Below are 10,894 nucleotides of genomic sequence, written 5' to 3'. Positions count from 1 at the left end.
TATCTATCTATCTATCTATCTATCTATCTATCTATCTATCGTCTGTCCGTCCATCCGTCATTTGTTTGTACATTCTATCTATCTATCTATCTATCTATCTATCTATCTATCTATCTATCTATCTATCTGTCTATCTATCTATCTATCTGTCTGTCTGTCTGTCTGTCTGTCTGTCTGTCTATCTATCTATCTATCTATCTATCTATCTATCTATCTATCTATCTATCTATCTGTCTGTCTGTCTGTCTGTCTGTCTGTCTGTCTGTCTGTCTGTCTGTCTATCTATCTATCTATCTATCTATCTATCTATCTATCTATCTATCTATCTATCTGTCTGTCTGTCTGTCTGTCTGTCTATCGTCCTGTCGTTCTGTCTGTCGTTCCATCCATTCATCGTTCTATCTGTCTATCTATCTATCTATCTGTCTGTCTGTCTGTCTGTCTGTCTATCTGTCTGTCTGTCTCTCTGTCTTTCTCTCTATCTATCTATCTATCTATCTATCTATCTGTCTGTCTGTCTGTCTGTCTGTCTATCTGTCTGTCTGTCTCTCTGTCTTTCTCTCTATCTATCTATCTATCTATCTATCTATCTGTCTGTCTGTCTGTCTGTCTGTCTGTCTATCTATCTATCGTTCGTTTGTTCGTTTGTACATTCTATCCATCCATCCATCCATCGTCCTGTCTGTCGTTCCATCCATCCGTCCATCCGTCCATCCATCCATCCATCTATCTATCTATCTATCTATCTATCTATCTATCTATCTATCTATCTATCTATCTATCTGTCTGTCTGTCTATCATCCTGTTGTTCTGTCTGTCGTTCCATCTATTCATCGTTCTATCTGTCTATCTATCTATCTATCTATCGTCTGTCCGTCCGTCCGTCCGTCCGTCATTCGTTTGTACATTCTATCTATCTATCTATCTATCTATCTATCTATCTATCTATCTATCTATCTATCTATCTATCTATCTATCTATCTATCTATCTATCTATCTATCTATGTATCTATCTGTCTGTTTTTCTAGTTAAAAATTACATTAATTTTAATTCTACTTCCTTATAATGAACTAACTGCACTCCTGCATCCTGTTTGTTACCACAATTCAAATTCTGATTGGTGTGCAAACCTGGTTTATTTTATTGTTTATACAAAGGGGGGACTTTTTCTTTACCTTATGATCCTGTAAGTCCACTGCAGCACCGTAGCGAATGAGAGTCCGTGTCAATGGGAGGTGGTTTACTGAGCATGCCCAGTGGAGGGCAGATCTCCCTGGATGAAGAGAATGAGAGAGAGAGAGAGAGAAAGAAGAGATGCAAGAAGGAATTGATAACAAACAGGGCAAGGGTGATCAGGAAATGGCGTGTTGTGGTGCACAGAGGGGTCACAAAGCAGTGTATACGAAGCCAAACAATGACATGAGAGCATCCAGGAATGTGTTATGGGAAGGGAAAACAGGAAGCCAACCATTGAGACAATAAAAGAGGGACATTTTTGAGAGAGCGAAACAGAGGCATGGAAGGTTAATACATTATTTCCACATTGACCAGGCGCTACAGCACATTAACTCTGTTCTGAATCGGACGTGTTTATCAGGGGTGCTGGAGTGATGTGAGGGAAGCAGGAGGAGACGGAGGACGGCAGTGGGGAGTTGAGGACAGGACAGAGACAGTGACAAAAACAAAACCAGAAAGGGCAAAACACATTACTCCCCAACTGCAAAGGAAACAAAAACTATTCCTGTAATGTATTCTTGAAGACCACATTGATTGAAGGGACTCGTTCTACATGCAAGGGGTTAATGGCGCTCTTACCCGTGTGGTCGGTGTTATTGACAGGCACTCCAGCTCTCAGGAGCTCCAGAACTACTCGGTCAAGCCCGCTTCTGACAGCTCGGATCAGCACAACCGAGCCGTCCGGACCGCACCACTGCACCGGAGCGGTCTGAGAGATGACAGCACAAATAATCAGCTCTACAGAGAGAATTTTCACAATGATGCAGCATGCAGAATTTTTTTTTGGTAACAGATATCATGAGCGTTGTAGTATAATACGTTTTGTAAAGTGCAGGCAGATTGTTCAAATTAAACTCACATTTCTTGGTGCTCTTTGAGGTGTAGGAACCGCGTTTCTTTCCCATCCTCTAGGGGGAGCTAAAAGAATGAGGTAACACTTTATTTTAAGGACTAGCATGCATATTACTAGCATATTGTCTGTTTATTAGTACTTATAAAGCACATATGAATGTCTTATTCTGCATGAACATATTTTAGATCCCTTAACCCTACCCCATACCTAAACTTAACTACCTTACTAATCATTAATAAGCAGCAAATTAGGAGTTTGTTGAGGGAAAATTCTTAATTAATAGTGAATATGTGTTCCCTATAGAGAAACACAACTGAATTGAAGTACAGCTGTGTCACATTTCTCCTCCTATCTGTGCTAAATAGTATGCACAATTCTATTCACGATGCATTGAAATAATATGCAAATGTTATTCAGATGCACATGATTCTCAAAGGTTATGTCGGGGACATTAAATCTTGATTACTTGAATCTGTTCAGAGATGTGCTTGAATCATCACTCAGAAATCCCCACGTGGCATTTACCTAGGCTACTTTAGCGAAAATAATGTATATATTTATACAGAATCAATTCATATCCAAATTAATCCAAAAACTGTGTTCAAAATCATCTTTGTTAATTGAAATTAATATAAAATATGTTTAACTTAAAACTTAATATAAATTAGAAAATTTGACTTGGCAACTAACTGAAATATGTTTGTTGAAGTTCAAATAAATAAATTAAACTGAAATAAATAAGTTAAATAGCAATGTCTAAAAAATAATAAAAATGACAAAAGCACATCCAAATATTAAAATGTAAACTAAATTGAAAATGAAAACTGAAAATATAAAAATAAAATCTCATTCAAAATATTACTAAATACTAGTATATAAATAAAATAACTCTGCATTAATCACATTAACTACATTGTTTTCATTATACATCATATTATTTACTGTAATGTTTTTAATCTGCTTGGCTGTTTGTGAAATTGATTGTTCCACATTGGGGGATGGCTGCAATATAACAAAGAGTGAAAAATTTAAGGGGGTCTGAATACTTTCCGTACCCACTGTATATATATATATATAGAGAGAGAGAGAGAGAGAAACTAAATTAACATTAACTAACTACATCTTAATGTAATCTGTTGAATCTGCTTGGTTGTTTTGCCAAAATTATGGTTTCACAGATTTGAAAAAAAAGTCATTCTAGAGCAAATACATACATAATTCTGAAAAACATAATTTTTAGCTATGTGGCAGCTATATGCCTCATTCCAGCAGGTCTCACCCAGCATGCGGGGCTGTTTGAACAGTTTTTGGTCTGGTGATCTGTGGTCACAGATGGTCTTGTTGATGTCCTCCATGGAGCTCTGGGTCACATCGGTGTCACTTCCGATGTCCAGTTCCTTCCTCAGGGGTCTATAATCAGCATAAAGAAGACGCACAGTTCCTCCCCATTAGCACGGTTTCCTCCCTCACAGTATGAAAACTCTTCAAAGACCCTCGAGTTCCTCTGAACATCAGACTCACCGCATACGGATCGCGTCCTCACCGAGGGGCTCCTTACGTCTTTTCCCTGACTCCTTTCCTTTCTTGTTTTTCTTTGTCCCATTTCTGTCTTTATCTCTTCCCGATCTGCTTCTTTTCTCCTCAGAGCGGCGGGTCCAGGCCTTGCTGCCGTTATTGCTGTCGGTCACCGTGGATCTGTGACGCACTCGCTCTCCTCCTTCTCGTCTCTGTCTTCTCTTTAACCACAGGACCACCACCGTGATGATCACGGCAGCCGCCACACCGAGTCCCGTCCCAACACCGACCACAGGCCACATCCAGGCAGGAGAGGCTTCGTGAACTGAAACGTGAGATTTAGCATCTAAGTCATGCTCATAAGTAGAAGAAAAACATGAAAATGAAGCTAAATGCTAGATATTTTCTCACAACTTCTTTAAAACGCTCTTATCTTTCGCAGTGACTTTTAATTAGTTACCAGCAGGGGATGGACATATTTGGCCGAGGGATGGATCATTAGTGAATTCTGATTAAAATTTTAGTCGGTTCCTCGCAAAACGTTATTGTATCATTTCAGAAGTCTACTTTCATGCTGCTTTTTTCTTTGTCATTTTGGAGTAAATAGTCATGGTTACGATGAAAATAAATATTCCTGCTTTTTTGTTTGACAGCATTATTGTTTTTAACTTAAACAAAAACTATTTGAAAATTGTTTTCCGTAATTGAAATCAAGCTGAAATAAAATAAAATAATGAAAAGAGATGAAAAACATGAAAAAAGATGTGCAAAGCACTAAACTATTAACAAATTACTACAATTAAAATGAAATCTGAAAATAAAACAATAAAAGCTCATTCAAGATATGAATAAATACGATAATATATGAATAATAGTTAAATAACTAAATGATTCAAATTTAATTTAAAAATAAAACAAGTAAAATAAAAGCTTAAAATATAGAATATTGCCTATTTAAATAAATATAACAATGAAAAACGTAAACCTAAAAACTTAACGAAAATTAATTTTGTCCTAGCAAATAACTGAAATGTATTAATTTAAAAATTTAAGTAATAAAATGCCTAAAATTGAAATAAAAATAAATGAAAGCTATATAGAAATGAAAACTGAAAATATAAAACAAAAGCTAATTCAAAATATTACTAATATTATAATAGTATATAAATAATGCTTAAAAACACTAAAATATTATTCAAATTTAGTTTAAATAAATAAAATAAAAGCAATGGCCTCTTTAAATAAAATAAATATCAGATGAAAAACTTAAACCTAAAAAAACTCAAATAAAAGCTCATTCAAAATAAATATTAATAAATACTAATATAACACTTTTTGCTGGAAAAAAACAGCATACTGGTTGGAAATGATAATAGTGAGTAAATAATAACCAAATTTACATTTTGCACAAAGTACTTCTGTAAGTGTCTGAATAGTATGCTTATGTTTTGGTAAAGTACAAAGACAGCATACTGTTGCGCTCCTCTTTTGGCAGTTTCACCTCCTCTCTGGCTCCTATTTCCTCATCGACTCCACGTACACTGATCACAGCCGCCTGGATCTCTGGGATCATGGGAAACGAGGCGTGATTCTGTGCCAGGATGGCATGCAGGAAGTGTGCAGCCTCGATGGCATACTGGAAACAGGTGGAGGGAAGACCGGAGCAGGGTCTGTTATCCAGCTGCAGGAATAACACTGACCTGTAATGCAAAAAAATACACATGCAGTCAGCACACGTTTAGAAAACAGACAATACCTGTATGATATGATATCATTACTGAAGATACTGTCACAATCATATATAAAAGTAAAACAAAAAGGCCTTAAAATCAAACTCTTTAAATGAAAACACATGAGTGTATCACTAACCCATTGCTGTCATAGGCTGGTGTTTGAGCATACAGCTCAGCGAGCTGATGGGTGTCCATTGTAAGTAGGTCTGTGGTGGGCTGGAGAGGTGCCATCCCTCTGAGTTTGACGCTAGTATGCAGGACAGTGCTTAAGGGCCATAACAGAGAGCTGTTCTGGATCTGACCCCTCTGGAACGGGATTCTAGTGTGCAGTATCAGGCTTCCTTTGGCCCAGATGGGGTACTGCTTTTTGTGGCAGTCCGAGCCGTCCCACCCACAGGGGGCGGTGTTGCAGCCCTGGTCACAGTGGCCGTTGTCATAGTGATTTCGGCAATACTGAATATGCCCTAAACTGAGAGAACAAAACATTTTACTTTAAGCATGCATACGATGAATGATAAATATTCGTATTGCACTGCAATGAATTCATATGCACATCAGTTGTAGGTTCTCATGAATTACAACAACTTTACTTTATACTCTTTAACGACATGTAATTTGATGAATTATAACTGTGGTTACAATTATTTATGACAATAAAATAATACTTTATAGAGTTTTCCAGGGAAGTTACTCAAGAGTTAAGTATTTTTACTTTGTTATTGTATTTATTGTAAATTTCTCAAGTAGGCCTATCTATCTGTACTTTATCGTAGTAGACTATTTTTATATATTAAAAAAAAAATGTTTACTTTTACTACATTCCAAAGCATGATATCGTACTTTTTACTCCACTACATTTCTTAAACATGTCGTTCTTCGTTATTTTGAACTGGAGAAATATATATATAAGTGCTGGGCAACGATAATGTTTTTTTAATCGCGATTAATCTCACGATTGTCTGCGATTAATCGCGATTAATCGCATTGTTATGCACAAAATTCAATAATGCATTCAAAAGTAGTGTATTGTGCACTTTTTTCAATTAAATGTACTGTTATATGAACAAAAGTGCAATAACATTTGGTTTGCAAACACTTTAAACAAATAAGGGTGTGCAGTATCAGGCTTCCTTTGGCCCAGATGGGGTACTGCTTTTTGTGGCAGTCCGAGCCGTCCCACCCACAGGGGGCGGTGTTGCAGCCCTGGTCACAGTGGCCGTTGTCATAGTGATTTCGGCAATACTGAATATGCCCTAAACTGAGAGAACAAAACATTTTACTTTAAGCATGCATACGATGAATGATAAATATTCGTATTGCACTGCAATGAATTCATATGCACATCAGTTGTAGGTTCTCATGAATTACAACAACTTTACTTTATACTCTTTAACGACATGTAATTTGATGCATTATAACTGTGGTTACAATTATTTATGACAATAAAATAATACTTTATAGAGTTTTCCAGGGAAGTTACTCAAGAGTTAAGTATTTTTACTTTGTTATTGTATTTATTGTAAATTTCTCAAGTAGGCCTATCTATCTGTACTTTATCGTAGTAGACTATTTTTATATATTTAAAAAAAAAAGTTTACTTTTACTACATTCCAAAGCATGATATTGTACTTTTTACTCCACTACATTTCTTAAACATGTCGTTCTTCGTTATTTTGAACTGGAGAAATATATATATAAGTGCTGGGCAACGATAATTTTTTTTTAATCGCGATTAATCTCACGATTGTCTGCGATTAATCGCGATTAATCGCATTGTTATGCACAAAATTCAATAATGCATTCAAAAGTAGTGTATTGTGCACTTTTTTCAATTAAATGTACTGTTATATGAACAAAAGTGCAATAACATTTGGTTTGCAAACACTTTAAACAAATAAGGTGCTTTTTTACAGCAGTATTCCTTTTACATAGTAGCAGTTAAAATATTTCTTGTAAATCTCAACTTATAATATGAATGTAATCAAATTAAATATAAAACCAAAGCTATTTGCCACTGCCATGGTATTAACGTTTTTATAGAAAATATTTTATAGTTGGTTATAGAAAAACAAGTTATGCTCAGAGTCCAGAGCCTCGATCATAACATTATTACAGGCACCTTCCGAGTAGAGACCTGCATTATCGCGGGACCCACCGCAGCAGAGGCAGCAAAAGTCATAGATCTGTAAAGCAATATATTGTGAAGAGGGCCGTGTGTTACCGCGTCCCAAACGACTCAAACCACAAAGTTAACAAAATGATGCGCTCCACTGTGCTGAGCGAGTGCGCTTTTCTGCTATATATTCTTATATATATTCTTTTTTTTCAATTGTTTATGGTGTATCAGTAACATAAACTGATATTTTTATATATTTTATGTTTTAATAGTGTATGATAGGCCTCCCTCTCCAAGTAATTTGAGCAGTACACTCTTAAAAATAAAGGTGCTTCACGATGCCATAGAAGAACCTTTTTGTCTAAATGGTTCCATAAAGAACCTTTAACATCTGAAGAACCTTTCTGTTTCACAAAAGGTTCTTTGTGGCAAAATAAGGTTCTTCAGATTACAAAAAGGTAAGAAAGAGATGGTTCTTTAAAGAACCTTTGACTGAATGGTTCTTTGTGGAACCAAAAATGGTTCTTCTATGGCATCGCTTGAAGAACCTTTTGAAGCACCTTTATTTTTAAGAGTGTAGGATAAAAAAATATCTAAAAGTATATAAATTAAAATGACAAAATAAACATTTATCGATCAGTACTTTGTATTTTTACTCAAGTAAAATTGAAAAGGAGTACTAATACTAATACTAGAGTAATAATTTATTTTGACTCAAGTACTGGATTTGTGTACTCCGTCCACTACTGGAGTTACTTCTCCTGGTTTGTTTTGTGATATTAGCATGTGTCACATTGGTTTCTTACATGCAGGTGCCTTTGTCTTTGAGGCAGTCGAATCCATCTCTCAGACAGTCAGAAGATGAGCACTCCTGATCACATACTCCATTCCCAAACTTGGCCTTGCAGGCTTTTCCTACCCTACAGCTGCTGTATGGATCACTAGGGGAGGCTTTTTAGGGAAAGCAAAAGCAAGTATGATTATCATGTAATAGAAATGGGTAAAACACGTAGCAATGTCAAGTAGGTTTTTGAGCTGTTAAAAGGGCCCACATCTCTAAAGATTTTCAGCATCGTCCTGGTTGGAGGGGGCGGGGCCTTGACATGAATTCCAGGAGAAACAGGAAATGAGGGGCATGACACAAACAGGAAGTTTCCAGGATAGCTGAACAGCAAGAGGAAATAGGCTGGAATGGGAGTCGATGAAGGCTGAAGGGCATTACTGTAGCGATGAGGGATGTAATAGAGAGGGACAATAGCTTTGGCAGGTGTGTGAAGCAAAATCAAGCCATAATGGCTGAACAATAGAAGAGAACACTGTACAGCAAAACAAAATGTACAAATGGGTTTACTTTTACATTGTATATATTTGACATATTTTTACATATAACCTACAAGACTGTTTATGAATTTTAGTACTGCATGAATTGAGTTGAAGGAAATTTGACAAGACAATACCAGACAAAAACCTTCACTTCACATTCAATATCTTGTACATTTGTATTTTTCCTCTTAGCATTTTCTCCATTGAAAATGAGTATATACACAACTTTTCAAGAAGGTTGAGGTCAGTGATATTTTTTTTTAATGAAATTAAAACTTTTATTCAAGAAGGATGCATTAAACTGATCAAAAGTGACAGTAAACTATAATATCACAAAATATTTTTAAGTCTTTTTAACTTCCTATTCATTAAAGAATCAACTTTTTTTCTGTACAGCAAAATACAAAACATACAAAAAAACAACAACAACGTACAAATGGATTTACTTTTAAACTTTTACATACACATCATATATATTATAATATGTTTTTTTCATAAAAATACATTTATTTTGTGGGTCTGAGATATTTTTTACAAAAAACAATAACAATGCAAATTAAAATAGAATGTTTAATTAATATGTTTGTTAATGTTTAATTTAATAAATAAATATTTAATATCAAGTATCGAATAAAATATCTAATATCAAGATTCTAATAATTTGCCTTCAAATTCAAGCTATAAAAACAATCAGTGAATATTCTCTACTATTATAACACCAGCAATCATCTCATCATCATGCAATCATCTGTGTCCATCTATTCATTCATCCATCAGTTCTATCCACAGGAAACTGAATTGGACTCACCATGAGATGATCTGCAGAGAGTCCATAAGATGAAGGACAGTCTCACAGTCAGGTGCATGTCTGAACGCACAGATGGGTCTGGAGTTAGTCAAGTTCCTCTTGATAAAACACTACGACCCCCTTGTGTATGAACCACCAAGACCTGGCGTCTTCTCATTTGAGGCTGATCTTATGTCTTGAGGGAGTCTTGGATGGTTTCTTCAGATGGATGCAGCAGTATCAGTCCAGTAATACTGTGTGAACGTTCATTGTCTACACCCTCAACAGCTCCCTCCCCGAATTGGTCCCTCATTCTTTTTCAGAAGCACGGCGGATATCTGGACGACTTCCTGCCACGGTGTATTCAAGAATAGGAGCGAGTGTGTGTGTGTGTGTGTGTGAATCTGAAAGGTCGTTATTATCGCAGGAGTTTGACCTGTTTATGAATTATTTTACTGCACGAATTGTGTTGAAGGAAATTTGACAGGACAATTGAACAATACCACAGAAAAAACCTTCACTTCCTTGTGTTCAAACTAGACATAATATCTCATTTTTATATGTCTGCTAAAAGTCTTGTATATTTTTGTTGCTTTTTTAAGCAGTTTTTCCATTAAAGATGGATATTTACAGTACCATTCAAAAGGGTCAGTAAGATTTGTTTAATGAAATTAATACTTTTATTCAGCAAGGACACATCAAGTTGATCAAAATGGAAAATAAAGAAATTTTTAATGTTAAAAAAGATTTATATTTTATAAACGCTGTTCTTCTGAACTTACTACTTTTACAAAACTACTTTTTTTACAGCTGTTTTAAACATTGATAGTAGTAAGAAATGCTTCTAGAGCAGCAAATCAGCATATTAGAATGATTTCTGTTCTATTAGAACTTTTAAATATATTCAAATAGATTTTATTTTATTTTATTACTTTTTTGTAAATTCTTGAGTTATGCAAGCAAGACACAGAGGGACAAAGACGTATTTCTGTAATATTGCAATATTTATATATATAGCAGTGCCACAAACTGATCACCTCCATGCCACGCCGAATTGAGGCAGTAATTAAAGCAAAAGGAGCCCCTACCAAGTATTGAGTACATGTACAGTAAATGAACATACTTTCCAGAAGGCCAACAATTCACTAAAAATTATGAAGTATTCTAATTAGTTGAGATAGTGGATTGGTGGGTCTTTGTTAAATGTGAGCCAAAATCATCACAATTAAAAGAACCAAAGACTTAAACTACATCAGGCTGTGTGCATTGAATTTATTTAATACACGAGTTTCACAATTTGAGTTGAATTACTGAAATAAATGAACTTTTC

At 35.4% G+C, this 10,894-nt stretch overlaps 1 protein-coding gene across 1 annotated transcript in view; it reads right to left on the bottom strand.

Annotated features, from left to right (window-relative positions):
- The window catches only part of LOC107592118 (neurogenic locus notch homolog protein 1-like), a 13,172-nt gene extending 3,232 nt beyond the window's left edge, over positions 1-9,940 (bottom strand). Inside the window, exons 1-9 of the mRNA XM_016281500.1 lie at positions 9,586-9,940; positions 8,261-8,405; positions 5,475-5,807; positions 5,079-5,305; positions 3,612-3,930; positions 3,370-3,500; positions 2,097-2,155; positions 1,817-1,946; positions 1,177-1,274 (exon numbers count right to left, since the gene is read on the bottom strand). Coding sequence (XP_016136986.1) covers positions 1,177-1,274; positions 1,817-1,946; positions 2,097-2,155; positions 3,370-3,500; positions 3,612-3,930; positions 5,079-5,305; positions 5,475-5,807; positions 8,261-8,405; positions 9,586-9,643 — 1,500 coding nt within the window. The 5' untranslated portion in view covers positions 9,644-9,940. The remainder of the gene's footprint in view (positions 1-1,176; positions 1,275-1,816; positions 1,947-2,096; positions 2,156-3,369; positions 3,501-3,611; positions 3,931-5,078; positions 5,306-5,474; positions 5,808-8,260; positions 8,406-9,585) is intronic.
- Between the last annotated feature and the right edge of the window lie 954 nt (positions 9,941-10,894).

The sequence above is a fragment of the Sinocyclocheilus grahami genome, unplaced genomic scaffold (assembly GCF_001515645.1).
Source record: "Sinocyclocheilus grahami isolate Dianchi unplaced genomic scaffold, SAMN03320097.WGS_v1.1 scaffold150.1, whole genome shotgun sequence".
NCBI classification, from domain to species: Eukaryota; Metazoa; Chordata; class Actinopteri; order Cypriniformes; family Cyprinidae; genus Sinocyclocheilus; species Sinocyclocheilus grahami.
The sequence above is the reverse complement of the archived record's forward strand: the minus strand, read 5'-3'. Positions and strand labels throughout refer to the sequence as shown.